This window comes from Oryctolagus cuniculus, chromosome 12, assembly GCF_051225735.1.
Source record: "Oryctolagus cuniculus isolate XC-2025 breed Fujian yellow rabbit chromosome 12, ASM5122573v1, whole genome shotgun sequence".
In the NCBI taxonomy this organism is placed as follows: domain Eukaryota; kingdom Metazoa; phylum Chordata; class Mammalia; order Lagomorpha; family Leporidae; genus Oryctolagus; species Oryctolagus cuniculus.
In genome coordinates this window covers 109,274,915-109,289,627 of record NC_142878.1, presented here as the reverse complement: position 1 = coordinate 109,289,627, position 14,713 = coordinate 109,274,915, and the positions used below count along the sequence as shown (strand labels likewise).

The 14,713-nt window shown below is 67.6% G+C and overlaps 1 protein-coding gene across 1 annotated transcript in view; it reads left to right on the top strand.

Annotated features, from left to right (window-relative positions):
• The window catches only part of CCDC33 (coiled-coil domain containing 33), a 64,786-nt gene that overhangs the window by 47,412 nt on the left and 2,661 nt on the right, over positions 1-14,713 (top strand). The window contains exons 13-19 of the mRNA XM_089311026.1: positions 11,001-11,166; positions 11,374-11,462; positions 11,557-11,688; positions 11,775-11,856; positions 12,612-12,778; positions 12,923-13,021; positions 13,327-13,413. Coding sequence (XP_089167152.1) covers positions 11,001-11,166; positions 11,374-11,462; positions 11,557-11,688; positions 11,775-11,856; positions 12,612-12,778; positions 12,923-13,021; positions 13,327-13,413 — 822 coding nt within the window. The remainder of the gene's footprint in view (positions 1-11,000; positions 11,167-11,373; positions 11,463-11,556; positions 11,689-11,774; positions 11,857-12,611; positions 12,779-12,922; positions 13,022-13,326; positions 13,414-14,713) is intronic.

Below are 14,713 nucleotides of genomic sequence, written 5' to 3'. Positions count from 1 at the left end.
CCTGGGGTGGGCGCTGGGTGGGCAGCCGTGGGCGCCCACTTCAGGAAAACAGGGACCTAAAGCAGGGGGTGGGAATCCGAGCCCCGAGCAGGCGTCTGAGTGGTGGGAGCTCAAAGGCCTTTGATGGGCAGGAACGGAGGTGGACGTGAGATTCCGGCTGGGGCTGGGTGGTCAGGGCAGGCGGGAGTGAGGACCGGGCTGGCCCGGGGGGCTGCGGTGATGGCTTGGGCGGCAGGAGTGGGGAGGCCCGGCCTCTGTGGCAGTTCTGGCAGTGCCGAGACAGGTGACGGGGATGGACAGGAGAGACAGGTCTCGCTGTGGCCCGCAGGGCCTCGCTCTGCTTTTCCAGGTGGTGCCAGGCCTGGGGCTCGACGCCAGATAGACTTTGCTCACTCAGTCTTCTCTCAGCCTTCTCCCCGTTGCACAGATGGGGAAACTGAGGCTGGTCGAGGAAAAGCACTCCTCAGAGCTGACCGCAAACCCAGAGATGTCCGGCTCCAAAGTCCCTTCCACACCTCCCAACCTCACCACCCACAGCCGAGAGGCTCCCCCAGCCCTGGGGGCTCCCGGCCTGGATTGCAGCCCCTAGGGCATCTTCTCCCCCAGGCTCGGCCTGGCTGTCACCAGCCTGCCAGCCGCGGTGTCACCTGCCGCCCCAGCCCAGGCTGGTCCCTTGTGCCAGCCGAGAGGTGTGGGGGGTAATGAGGGCCCGTAATTAAGGTTGCTGGAGACGTGGCCGGGAGATTTATAGACAGCCTTGTCGATAACCGCCGGGGGCCGCAGAGCCGCGAGACGTCGATACGTTGTCCTCATCCGGCCCTCCCACCCTCGCGTGCACGCAGGCCTCGCTCGATTAACTTCACTTGTTGTCTCCATCTGTCTGCTCCTGGGTCTGCCTCCGCCTCAGAGGGGATCCTGAGCTGGCAACACAGCCCTCCTGCTACCTACGGGGCTCCCGGGGCCGTGCCTCCCCCTTCTGACTGGGGCTCCCAGGGCCGTGCCTCCCGGCTCTGACTGGTGCTCTCAGGGCCGTGCCTCCCTCCTCCGACTGGGGCTCTCAGGGCTATGCCTCCCCCCTCTGACTGGTGCTCTCAGGGCTATGCCTCCCCCCTCTGACTGGTGCTCCCAGGGCCATGCCTCCCCCCTCTGACTGGTGCTCTCAGGGCCATGCCTCCCTCCTCCGACTGGGGCTCCCAGGGCTGTGCCTCCCCACTCTGACTAGGGGTCTCAGGGCACGGCAGGGCCTCCTCCCTCTGATTGGGGCTCCTCAGGGTGGGGCACTGTCTCCCTGCTCTATCTAGGCCCCATAAGGCAAGGCCACGTCATGCCATCCGTCCCCCTCCCTACCCCAGCCCCTTGCCCTGGTGAGCCAAGCATGGCTCAACCCCTCTGAGCCTGGCCCCAGCAGGCAGGACCTCCGGCCTGCAGGCCAAGCCCGGGAGCCCAGCCCTAGCCGTGGCGGGGAGGCTGGCTGCCCCTGGGAGTGGGGAGGCAGGGCTCTGGCCCGCAGCCCTCGGGGTGGCCGTCCTGATGCTCCGAGAGGTACCGCCTGCAGGTCTGCTTCCCTGCAGGGGTCCGACCCTGGACAGCACCGGGCAGGTGGACGCTTCCCCAGGCCGCCTCCCCCAGGCTGCCTGCCCGCTCCCAGCACCCCACCCGCCTCCTCTTCTCTAGCCTCCTGCCCAGCTCCACCAGGCTCCCAGCCCTCAGCAGGTGTGTGTGGATGCTCGGGCAGCCATGCCCACCGTGGGACAAGCAGGCCTCCCGCTGGGGAGGGTCCCTGCTGCCACGGGCTCCTTGCTCGGGCCTCAGCCTGGCATCTGAGGCCCCGGGCTCCAGCCGCGCCCCCACCAGCCCTCCTCATGGCCCCCATCTCGTGATCCCCGTGTGCTTTTGTGCCCCTGCAGGCACTGCACCCCTTCCCACCCCCTGACAGATGCTACTTACCCTCAGAGCTCAGCTGTGGCCCTGGCGTGCCTGCACCCCCCAGGAGGGTGGGGTGGGAGCTGGCCGAGAGGCCCCAACTGCTTCCCTTACCAACATGTGTCCCCCATAGAGAAGACAAGCATGCACCCCTACCCCTTGCTCCCGGCTCCCCCTGATACCGTCCTGGCAGCCTGGGCCAGGCCAGGAGGGGGAGGGGCACACACAAGGAGGAGGGGGCTTCAGCCAAGTTCCCAGCTCGCCCTGCCCCGGGCAGCTGCCTGCCCTGGGCCCATCCCAGAGCACCCAGGAGCAGGGTGCTTTGCCACAGACAGCGCCCAGCGGGCAGTAGCTCCAGAGGCCTGCAGCTAGACTGGCACAGGTGTCTCCGCCCCTCGCCCAGGTCTCCCCTCAGGGGCTGGCCTCTCCCGTCTGTGTGACAGGGCACAGGAGCCCAGGGGCCCCCAGGTCGCTCCCCGGCTGCAGGGGAGGCCCCCAGCTAGGCAATGCCCAAAGAGACGGTGCCGCCACATGCCCCCCAGCCCGTGCGCAGGAGTGACAGCATTTGGGGGACAGCTCAGACCCAGACTTGGGGGGCAGGGGGAGCAGAGCAGCAGGGGGGCTCCAGGGCACAGGGTGTGGGGCCCAGTGGAGGGCACAACGGGCACCAGGCAGGCATCTGGGCCACGGGCGAGGTTGACGTCAGAGCCGGCGGGGCGGGGCCTGAGGATCAGTGTCCTCCCAGTGGGCGGAGCCTGGGGCCTGCGAAGGGAGACCCCCCATGCCGAGGGGGAAGCTGGAGGCACGGCCCTGCCCTTGTGGACTGCAGGCCGAGGCCGGCTGGGTACAGGAGAGCCGGCCCCAGGCTTGTCCTGGAAGTATGTATGGGGACCCTCGAAGACAGGACCCCCTCGCGCCTCGTTCTCCACCTCTGTGGAATGGGCACAGGGGTGGCAGCTCCTCGGGTGATCGGAAGGGGCTGTTGAAAGCACGGCAAGCCGTCGTGGGCTCTCCTGAACACGCCTGGGTGTTTCGGCCTTGGTCAGGAGCCGGGCACGGCGGACAGAGCCGCAGGGACCAGTCCTGTTGGTGGAGGCGGGAGGGGGCTTCTAAGGCTGCGGGGGCTGGGAGTGGGGGCAGCCGCTGGACAGAGGCTGGGCTGTGAGGCTGGAGACCCGTGGGCTGGGGCCATGGGAACCTTGACATTCAAGCTGGGTGGACGTGGTGCATTTTAAGGAGCTAAGAAGGGACCGCAGGCTCTTTAATGCCCATTCTATGGATGAAGCGCCTGAGGCCAGGCACGACCTCTGGGCCGCCTTCAAGCCTCAAGGCTGGGGCTCAGGCCGCCCGAGGATGTCTGGCACCTGTTCTCCGGGCAATGGCTGACACCCGCGGGCCACTGGGGCGCCGCTCCAGCCTCCCGCCGGCACGGGCTCCGCGCCCTGCATAAGTGATGGTGCTGGTAATTGTGTGCTTCCCAGAGTCCACAGACCTTTGATGAAAAATTCATGGCGCCCGGGAATGCGGCAGATTCCATGGATCGATCGGAGCACGCACAGGCAGGCGCGGGAGGCCAGGCTGGCGGGCGGCGGGGGAAGGCGGGGGGGGGGAGCGCCCTGGCCCGCTGTCTGTGGGCTGGGAGGGGGCACACACGGAGGGAGGTGGGAGCCCATTCCCCAGGTGGGAAGTCTGTTGGGAGAAGCAAGAGGGGCCGTGCCTGGGGTGCCGGCCAGGTCATCGTCAGGAAGGGGGCTGGCCCCGCCAGGACCCGCACGCCCCCTGTGGGGCCCCTCGGGAGGGCGCGGCCCCTGGGCGGGGGCTCTGCGGCCACGACGACCTCACAGGATTGCCCGGCAGCTCTGTGTAGAGAAGGGACCCAGAGCCAGCGAGGCCACGGGGCTGAGCGGCCACAGAGCCCCTGCCTTGCACCTCTACCTGGCAGCTCCAACAGGAGCCGAAGGGCGTGTGGGGAGCACCCTGCCCGACCGCCGGCCTATTCCTCTTACGCTGAGCGAGGAGAAAGCAAACTCCAGCTGGGTCTCCCACATGGGTGCTGGGGCCCCAGCCATCCTCCACTGCCTTCCCAGGCCATTAGCAGGGAGCTGGGTGGGAAGAGGAGCAGCCGGGACTCAAACCAGTGCCCACAGGGATCCCGGCGTCACAGCCGGCGGCTTCACCCTCTGCGCCACAGCATCGGCCCAGGGCAGAGATTTCGTAACAGGTCAGGGGGAGGGGCCTGTCTTGCAGCCTCCAGCCGGGGGTCACTCCTATGCCCCGCGCCCCCGGAGGCCCCAGAGAGCCCTGTGGTCATCACTCCCTGCTGTCGGGGGGTGTTTCTGGAGCCCCAGCCTGGGCAGGCTCTGACCGGGTCTGGATGGGGGTCCTGTCGACCCCGTCTCTGGACAAAGGCACACAGACCCCACCCTGCCCCGGCTGGACACTTCGGGCACACGCCTCTGGGTGGGGCGCTGGTTTATGGGAGTTTCTTTCCCCTCGGCTTCCCAGAGCGTCTTTGGAAAACATCCGTCCCGGCTGGCTGAACTAAAGGGAAAGGAATTTGTCCAGGCTGCCAGGAGCGCAGGGGTGGGAGGCCCGGGCCAGCAGCGTGGGGTCCTGTGCAGGGGCCGGGGCTTCCCGCAGAGACCAGGCCCATGGAGGAGCAGAGAGAGGCGGGGAGGGGGCGGGAGTGAGGGGCAGCTGGAGGTCACGGTGGGGGTGAGGGATGCTGAGACTGGGGCAGGGGAGCCCCACAGCCCACCCAGCCCTGAGTGAGCAGGTGTGCACCTACCCGACTTCAACCCTCCCCCCCCAAAGGTGTCCCCCCCAAGACGGCCCCAGGGGCCGGCCAGCACCCCACTCAGGGCCCGCTGGGCTTGGTCACCAGGCAGGCACCGTTGTAGCAACAGGTCCCTGGGGACCCACCCCTGGGAGCAGGACCTGCTGGCAGGAGAGATGGGGGAGGCAGGGTCCTCGCCCCCGCCAGCCCCCAGGACTGCCCTGATCCTCACTGGCAGCTGCTCTGTGAGTCTGGGGGCGGGTGGGGGGGGAGGCTGGGCGGCACACCTGGCGGGCAGGTGTGTTGGGTGTGTTGCCAGGCAACCAGCGGACCTGCCCGGGAGCCTGTTCAAGGAGGAGCAGAGGGGGAAGGGCAGGGGCTGCCGAGCCCCCAGCCCCCGCTTCCGCCACCCGCGTGCACCCACAGGTGCCCAGGGAGGGAAGAGAGCCGTGACCATGGTCTCCAGCTAACTGAGGGGCAGCCCCCAGCTGGAGAGAGTGGCCGGGCCTGGGCTGCCCCGGCAGCGGGTGAGCGGTGCAGGGCGGTGAGGAAGAGCGGGCGGTACCGCGGGGTGGGGGGTACTGCGGGGGTGTCTGGGGGAAGCAGAGCCTCCCAGCCAGGGACGAGGCCAGCCTGGGGAGTGACCAGAGTGTCCCCATTAGCACCCACGGGCCAGCCCCGGCCAGCAGGGGGGACGCAGCTACATTAGGAGCCGGGTTCTGGACCTGGCCAAGCTCGGCCCCATGCAGCACAGGTGGGCAACAGAGCTCTAGCCAGGGGCATCCCGGCAGGAGGGGGCCCCCAGGGCAGGGGCCTTGGTGGGAGAGTTAGGCCTGTGAGGACAGGCTGGGGTGTCGTGCCCGCACCAGCCCCTGAGTGCCAGGCCCTTACTTCCCTGGGCCGGGGGCAAGGGTGTCCCCACCCCAGGAGGAGGCCAGGACGGCTCAGAGGGCTTCCTGGAGGAGGAGGGACTGGTGGAGCCTGGAAGGTGGGCGGGGTTCCAGAAGACAGGAAGACCCGCCCCCACGCCAGCCCGGCCCCAGCCCCTTTGTGCCTGCCTGGCCCAATTAGCCCTCCTGGCTCCCGCAGAGGGCTATTACGTTGGCCGGGGTCAGCAGCCGGCCAAGGGCCCCGCCGCCCCTCAGCGCTGCACCGAGCCCTGCACAAAAGCTTCCCAGGGCCCCGGCTCTGCTGCAGTGGGAGGGGAGAACCAGAGGAAGAGAAAAGCACTCCTGCTGTGGCTTTGCATTGACCTTGGGGCTGAACAAAGGCCCTGCCGCCCCCGCCCCGCGAGAGGGCAGCGTCCAGCGTCCAGCGAGCAGGAGCACCTGCTATACACAGCGGGTCTGTGGCGGAGAGCCAGGCTGACTCTCTTGGGGGAGCCGGGGCGAGCAGAGCCCTGGTTCTAGAATCTTCTGTGGCTCCCGCCCACCCTCCATTCAGAAGCACGTTCCTGGCACCTCCTCCTTGGCTGGCCTGGCCAGCGAGGCCTGCTGCGGCTCTCCGGCCAGACAGACCTGTGTGTCTTGCTGCCACACAACAGCAGCCCAAGTCCGTGCTGTCCCCACCCCTCCAATCCCACCCAGCCCAGGGCCAGCTCCAGTGCCTCCCCCACCTCTGGCCTCTGGCTTCCCTCCTAGGGTGTCCCAGGCAGGCTGTTCCCTCCTTCCGGAGCTGCTCCCCAACCCAGCAGGAGCACAGACGGTGGAGCAGGTGGAAGGGAGCCGTCCAGGCTGAGCCCCGAATGGGCCTGGCAAGCTCAGGGCACCCTGGGCGGTGGCAGGTGACACAGGGGCCGTCCCCAGGGTGAAGGCCCCGGCCTCATGGCCTCATGGAGTGTGGCCTCGCCCTCCTGCTTGGCCTGGGCCGGCTCTGTGCCTCTGTCCCCACCTGGCCACTGGGGCCTGCGGACTCCCTTGCCTGCCCTCTGGTGGTGAGGTTGGAGAGTGCAGGGAGAGGACGAGGCTTGGGCAGCCGCTGACCGCCGGGCACTGTAGTTCTATTGTCCCACAGTGGGCCGCAAGGGGCGTGCCCAGGAATAGAGGGGGCTGCAGGGAGCCCCAACCCTGGGGAGATACCCATGGCACATCTTGGGCACAACCTCACCCTCTCCTCCGCCCCCCCCCCCACGGCTGGCCCCCTCGGAAGTGGCCCCAACCTCTGGAGCTGCATTTCACAGACATGGGGCTAACAGCTGTCCGGTCAGCCAGAGAGGCCTCAGGCATTAGGGGACCTGCAGGAGCTGGACAGGAGCCAGGATGTGGTCAGAGGGTCGCCTGGGAATGGGTCCCCCAGGAGAGCAGGTGGAGGGCGCCAGGCTGGTGAGAGCCAGGGATGACTTGTTGGCAGAGGTAGGCAAGGGTTTGAGGACAGAAGGCGTCCAGGGAGGGGCGGGCAGCGGCATAGTGGTTAAGGCGCCAGGGCGGGCAGCGGGCATAGTGGTTAAGGCGCCAGGGCGGGCAGCGGGCATAGTGGTTAAGGCGCCAGGTGGGGCACTGCCTCCACCTCGGAGCGCCTGGGCTGGAGCCCGTGCCTGCTCCTCACCGCAGCTCCCGGGTGACGCACCTGGGAGGCAGCAGGTGAGGGCCCCTGGCACCCACGTGGCAGACCTGGATGGCGGCCAGCCTCCCAGCTTCAGCCTAGCTCAGCCCTGGTTGCTACAGACATTTGGGGAGCGAACCAATGAACAGAACCCCCCCCCCGTCTCTCTGTCTCTCTGCCTTTCAAGTAAACAAAACTTTAAAGGGAACGAGAGGGACCCTGGCGTGGCCAGGGCTCAGATCTTACAGGGGTGGGGTCTGTGCTGGCACAGAGGGCTTTGACTTTGAAAGCTGGACCTGTCCGTGGGAGCCACAGTCAGGCTCCGAGAGGCGGGGAGACTGCTCTCGCCACTATGGCAGCAGGGCAAAGCACCCCCACACCTCAGTATTAGAAGGGTCGTTACGATGCCTGGCCCTGCTGGGAGGCCCTGGGGGCAGCCGCTGGCGCAGCTGGGGGTGGGCAAGTAGGCCCAGGCTTCCTCCCAGCATGGCGGCCGTGGGGCGATGGCAGGTGTCCCGGGGGAGGGAGGGTGCCACACGGCTCCTACTGCCTGGCCTCGGCAGTCCCCAGGGGTCACTTCTGCTGCATCCCGCCCCCCGTGAGGCCGGTGACATGAGCAGGGAACCAGGCCCCGCCTCTCCGTGTGGGGAGTAGGGATACCGCCAGCATCCATCACCGACCCGAGAGCGAGGCAGTGGGTCCTGCGTATTTATTGTTTCCATTTTATTTGAAAGACAGAGAGGCAGTGTCGCAGACAGATAACTCTTCCCAAATGCCTGTGCAGCAGGGGCTGGGCCAGGCCAAAGCCAGCAGCCTGGAGCTCCATCCGGGTCTCCCACGTCGGGTGGGCCTGCTGGGTGGGCGGCAGGGGCCCAAGGACTTGAGCCCTCACCCGCTGCCTCCCGGGGTGTGCATTAGCAGGGAGCCAGAACTCAGACTGGGCGCTCCCATGGGGCGGGGCTCTCCCCAGTGCCACACACTGCCCCCCGGAAGGCTGTGTCTTGAGGCAGCAGGAAGGACGCCCAGCTGGGGGGCCTTCCTGGAGGAGGAAGCTGTAGGGCTCAGATGGCCAGGCCAGGGCCCGCACGTTTCTGCTCTGACCCAGAATCTCGGCCAGCTCAGACCCTTCCAGCACCGTCACCCTGAGCCTCGGGGGGAGGGGCGCATACTCCCAACAGCCCCCAGAGAACCAAATCCCAGGGCAGCTCTGCCCCGTATGAGGACGAGACCTTGGCCAAATCACGCAGCCCTCGCTGCACCTGGCCCCACCTCGCCCTCAGAAAACCGGGGCTGGACTCTTCCCCCTCAAACCCCAAGTTCCAACTAGACAGAGAGGTGCAGACAGGGCCTTGTGAGGACCCCCCCCGGGCTGAGCACCCGTGGTCTGTCCTGGGTGAGAGGGGGATGCTGCGTGGTTTAGGCTGGCGTGTACATGCGTGTGCGTGCATGTGCACATGCGTGATCAAATGCGTCCCAAGCTGCTCCTAAGCCCCTCTCAACTGCCCTGCACGTGGGTGAGCCTCAGGTGCCGCTGCTGTGCCGGTGGGAAGAGCTGGGGCAGCTTCAGGCTGGGTCTTGTCCCCACTCAGTCCCATCGCCTGCCCAGGACAGGACCCAGCTGAGATCCGGATTCTCTGTGCGACCCTGAACAGGTGGCCAGCCCACCGGAGTCTCTGAGACGGGAAGAGCTGGGCACAGCAGGTCTGGGCAGGCAGCTGGACCACTTGGAGCAGGGCCATGTGTGCCGGGCTCGGGGATGAGTCTAAGACTCCCTGCACACACCCTTCCTAGCTCCTGCTTCATGGTGTGGGGGGTGGCCTGAGCGTCTGCGCAACACTGCTGCCCCCTGCTGGTGGAAAAGGCAAACTACATTCAGATGGCCTGGCCTGCCAGGGCCAGACCCTGGGGACCCCCGGGGGGACTCTGAGGTTGAGTGGCCACCCAGGGAAGGGCCAAGGAGGAGAGAAGGGTGTGCCCGGCCCGGCCCCGCCCCTCCCTATGCTCCTACTGCAGCCCCTGCAGGGCCTCCCACCTGCCTCAGGTGGGCACCTTGTCTGCACCTGCCCCTAGCCCCCTTCCCTCCCCTGGGAGAACCCTCCCCACCCCTGCCCCTGCTCATGCCCACGCCTCCCCTACATACCCCTCCGTCCCCAGCCCCCACACATCCCTTCTCCACCCTGGCCTGGAGGCTGTCTCTATAGACTGGAAACTATTGCGCTCAGTCCTTTTACCATATAAACTGCAAAAGGCGACCCACCGACAGGAACGGGAACCGACTGTGGGAAAAGCAAACTCCCATGAATCCATCGCTGGGGGCCAGGGGGTGGACCCTCCCCAGCCACACACCCCCACCTCGCCGCAGACGTGAGCCTCCTCGCCGCGTCCCACAGTCGCCCCCTGCCTGCCTCCCCAGCCACAGTTGCGTCTTTGTCGTCTGCAGGGTGCCCCAGGCTCTCAGCGTGGCTGGGGCGAGACTCACCCGGGCTGTGAGGGGTCCCCGCCGATCCCCCAAGGGAAACCTGGCCCCGCCCCAACAGGAGCAGCGGCCGAGGGCCCAGGAGCGCGGAGGAATCTGGGGCCATGGTGTCCAAGACTGGGCCGTGACGCACAGCGTGGCCCTGTGGGGAGAGGTCAGGGCTGCTGCCCGCAGGCTACGGCCTCCCGGCCCAGCTGCTCGGCCCAAGGTCCTGCTGGGGGCCCACGGTGGGGGGGAGGGGGCGCCTGGCCAAGGTCCCTCCCTCCCAGCCCCTGGGGAGGCGTGGCTCTCCGGGGGCAGCCAGGCTGGCGTTTGCGCCGTGGAGGTCCCCCGGAGCACCAGAGCCCAGACGGCGCCCGCCGGCCCCGCTGCCCCAGGCCTTGGTGCTGGCACCGAGCAGACCGCTCACCTCTCCGGCCCCTGCTTCCCTCGTCAGAAAAATGGGGGGTGACAAGATCTGCCCTCCCAGGCTTGTCCTGAGCACGGAGAGGAGTGGACGTGTGGTGTGGCGGTTCAGACCCTGCCCGGGACGCCCATGCCCTGTATCACAGGGCCTGGGTTCAAGTCCCAGCCCTGCCCCCATTCCTGCTGACGGGCACCCTGGAAGGTTGCAGGTGACAGCTCCAGTGCTGCCCACCTGGGAGACCCGGATGGAGCTCCCGGCTCCTGGCTTCAGCCTGGCCTGGCCCTGCTTGTTCTGGACCTTGGGGGAGTGAGCCAGTGGGTGGGAATTCTCCTCTCTCTCTAATAAATAAAACCGAAAAATACCACTTAGAGGGGGTAAACTCTCAGGGGGTGTCCTCCACCAGGAGGGTGGACGAGGGCCGTCTCTAACCTGGCGACCGGGTCTGGCTCCCTGCCCTGGCACGCTCCCCTCACCACTGGGTCCCGACCTCAACACCGCGCCCTTCTCGGGGTCTCCCCCAGGCATACTCCGTGTCCCCTCTGCACTCTGGGCCAGCTGAACAGCTTCAGCCAGGGGCTCCCCTGGGCTCCAGGGGTCAGGGACGAGGGACGAGGACAGGACATGGTGGTGATTCGGCCAGTCCAGCATCTCCCCAGGCTCTGTAGCCCATGCTGAGGCCTGCTGCCCAGAACTGGTGTCGGGGGCGTGAGAGCGTATCAGAGCAGCCGGCCTCATGGTGGCCAGCAGGGGTGAGGACTGAGCCTGGGAGGCACAGCCTAGGGCTTGGGGTGACCCGCGGGACTTCCAGGTGGAGGTGGCGATGCGGGCGGGGGGCAGCCGTGGTGCAGGGGCTCAGCCCTGGGCTCCGGGGTTCCCAGGAGATGAACAACTACAGGCGAGCCATGCAGAAGATGGCAGAGGACATCCTGTCGCTGCGGAAGCAGGCCAGCGTCCTGGACGGCGAGAACCGCAGGCTGCGGAGCCGGCTGGCCCGGCGGGAGGCCGAGGAGGCGCAGGCCGAGGCCCAGGAGTTGCAGAACCTGGGTGAGCTCACCCGGTGGGGGGGGGGGGGCTGAGGCACGGAGACGTGGGAGGGGAGGGCAGGAGCTCCGCCCACACCCGCAGACGCTCCCACGGCCCCTGCTGCTGGGAAAGACAGAGTCCACGCTGCCCTCCTGGCCCTGACTTTGCTGACTCAGCAGGGAGAGACCCCCCCCCACCTCCCTGAGCCACCCCCTGTGCCCCCAACAGGCTCCATGAAGGAGAGGCTGCTGCTGGCAGAGCTGGACGTGAACCAGCTGCGGGACAAGGTGCAGCACCTGCAGAACGAGCTGATTCGAGTGAGCGGGGACGGAGACGGGGGCCCCGCCAGGGAGGACCCCGGGGCCAAGGCTGGCTCCCGGGCACCCACGCGTCTCTCTTCTGCACCCGCAGAAGAACGACCGGGAGAAGGAGCTACTGCTCTCGCACCAGGCGCAGCCGCCGCAGGCCGCGCTGCTGAAGCGCTACCAGGACAAGCTGCAGCAGATGCGCGCGCTGGAAGACACCGTGCGGCACCAGGAGAAGGCAGGTGCCGGCTGCCCGCCGGGGGCCCGCCCCGCGCCGGCCCGGGGACAGCCCTGGCCAACGCGGCCTCGGTGCTCTGCCCGCAGGTGATCCAGAAGATGGAGCGGATGCTGCGGGACTGGAGCGAGGCCCCCGCGCCGAGCAGGCTGCAGGAGAAGCCCAGCGCGAGTGAGTGGTGGGGGTCCCTGGCACTCACCCCCCGCCCCGGTCCTTGCCTTCCAACCGCAGGACCGTGGCTGAGTTGCACCTGCGGGACCCAGCGTGGCCTGCTCCCCTGCCCAGTAAGGCCCTGGGCGCGTCCGGGGCCCCTGGCGTCCTGCGGCTCCTCCGCACCCTAGGACACAGGCAGGGCAGGGGTCAGGAGTTTCCCCAGCAGGACCCCCGGAACCCGGCCGCCAGCTCCCTGTGCCTTTAAGGATTCTGCGCTACAGAGCAAACACCTGATGAAATCGGTGGCTCCTGTTCTCCGTGGGTGTCAGCCAAGCCGCACTCGGAGCAGGTGGCGCTGCACCAGGGCAGGCGGAAGCAAAGGCCACCTGTGCCGCCCCCCCCCCCCAGGGCCCAGGGCTGGGCTCTGAGGGAGGGGCGGGGGTTCTGACCGCTTCCAGAAAATACTGCAAGCTGGATCCTGAGAGCATCCAGGGGCCTGAGTGAGAGGGGCACAGGGAGCCCAGGAGGGGCACAGCCTGGCAAAGGCTCAGGGGCCGAGAAGGGGCGGGCAAGGAGGGGGCGGGATCCGCCGAGCAGGAATGGGGAGCGGGTCGGGGCGAAGGCTGGGCTCAGACTCTGAAGGGGGTGGGGACCTGTTCACCTGGGCAGCGGGGAGCCACTGCAGGCTCGGGAGCACGCGGGGGGCAGAGCAGAGGAAAACGCTGGGGCCAGCGGCAGGCACCCATCTCACAGACACCCGTGGCCAATCACAGGCCTCCCCGGGCCCTCTGCCCCCGGCCTCCCTCCGGGCTCCAAGGGAGAGAACTTGCCCGCCGACGTGTACTCCCTGCTGCTGGCGGAAAACTCGCGGCTGCGGGCAGAGCTGGACAAGAGCCGGCACCAGTCGGCCCCCATCATCCTGCAGCAGCAGGCCCTGCCGGTGAGAGCCGCGGCCGGGGTCTCTGGGGCCTGAGCTCCTTGCTTTTTCTCCTGGCCCCAACTGACCCTTGACCCCTAGGCCCCTGACACCCCCCTTGCCCCCTGGGATCATGTCCTGGGACGGAGCCCTTCTCCCCTATCCCAGGTGGACCCCGGGGAGCAGGGAGCAGGAGATGTGGGACAGAGGCTGCGAGGGACGGATGGTGCGGGCCACCCCGGGGGCACAGAGACCCTGCCTGCACAGGTGGGTGCCCCACTTCCCACTTGAGAGCGCACCTGACTCCAGGTGAAGACGGGGAAGGGGGCCCGCCCCGCCAGGACTCCCGGTTCCACTGCCGCTCTGTGTGGGGCGGGGAAAGGGGGCTCCAGGACAGGACAGGTGGCCCAGGGGAAACAGCTCTGTTCTGAACGCCAGGATCGGTGCGCAGCCTGGGCCTGGGCCCCCAGATCCGCCTGGCTTCTCCCGCTGCCGCCCAGGGCGGCCCCAGCTCCCGCGGCTGCTGCCCTCCTCCAGGCCCCGCCCTGCGTGAGCTGCGGCTTTGCCCACAGGACCTCCTGTCTGGCGGTGCAGACAAGTTCAACCTCCTGGCCAAGTTGGAGCGCGCTCAGAGCCGGATCCTGGCCCTGGAGAGCCAGGTGGGTGAGCCCAGGGACTCGCCAGGGCGTGCGAGGGCTGGGGCTCAGTGTGGGCAGGAGCAAGGCTCAGTCTATGAACAAAAGGGGGCTCAGCACTCAACCAGGCCAGGGCTCAGTGTGTGTCAAGGGACAGGCTCAGTGTGTCCAGGATCAGGGCTCAGTGTGGGGCCAGGGTCAGGGCTCAGTGTGGGGCCAGGGTCAGGGCTCAGTGTGGGACCAGGATTAGGGCTCAATGTGGGACCAGGATCAGGGCTCAGTGTGTCCAGGATCAGGGCTCAGTGTGGGGCCAGGGTCAGGGCTCAGTGTGGGGCCAGGATCAGGGTTCAGTGTGGGGCCAGGATCAGGGTTCAGTGTGGGGCCAGGGTCAGGGCTCAGTGTGTGTCCAGGGTCAGGGATCAGTGTGGGGTCAGGGTCAGGGCTCAGTGTGTGACCAGGATCAGGGCTCAGTGTGTCCAGGATCAGGGCTCAGTGTGGGGCCAGGATCAGGGATCAGTGTGTGTCCAGGATCAGGGCTCAGTGTGGGACCAGGATCAGGGCTCAGGGGGTGTCCAGGATCAGGGCTCAGTGTGGGACCAGGATCAGGGCTCAGTGTGGGACCAAGGTCAGGGCTCAGTGAGACCAGGATCTAGGATCACGGTGTGACCAGGGTCGGGGCTCAGTGTGGGACCGGGATCAGGGCTCAGGGGGTGTCCAGGGTCAGGGCTCAGTGTGTGTCAAGGGACAGGCTCAGTGTGTCCAGGATCAGGGCTCAGTGTGGGACCAGGATCAGGGCTCAGGGTGTGTCCAGGATCAGGGCTCAGTGTGGGGCCAGGGTCAGGGCTCAGTGTGGGACCAGGATCAGGGCTCAGTGGTGGGACCAGGATCAGGGCTCAGTGTGGGACCAGGATCAGGGCTCAGTGGTGGGATCAGGATCAGGTCTCAGTGTGGGTCCAGAATCAGGGCTCAAGGGGTGTCCAGGATCAGGGCTCAGTGTGGGGCCAGGGTCAGGGCTCAGTGTGGGACCAGGGTCAGGGCTCAGTGTGGGACCAAGGTCAGGGCTCAATGTGGGACCAGGATCAGGGCTCAGTGTGTCCAGGATCAGGGCTCAGTGTGGGGCCAGGGTCAGGGCTCAGTGTGTGTCCAGGATCAGGGCTCAGTGTGGGACCAGGATCAGGGCTCAGTGTGGGACCAAGGTCAGGGCTCAATGTGGGACCAGGATCAGGGCTCAGTGTGTCCAGGATCAGGGCTCAGTGTGGGGCCAGGGTCAGGGCTCAGGGGGTGTCCAGGATCAGGGCTCAGTGTGGGACCAGGATCAGGGCTC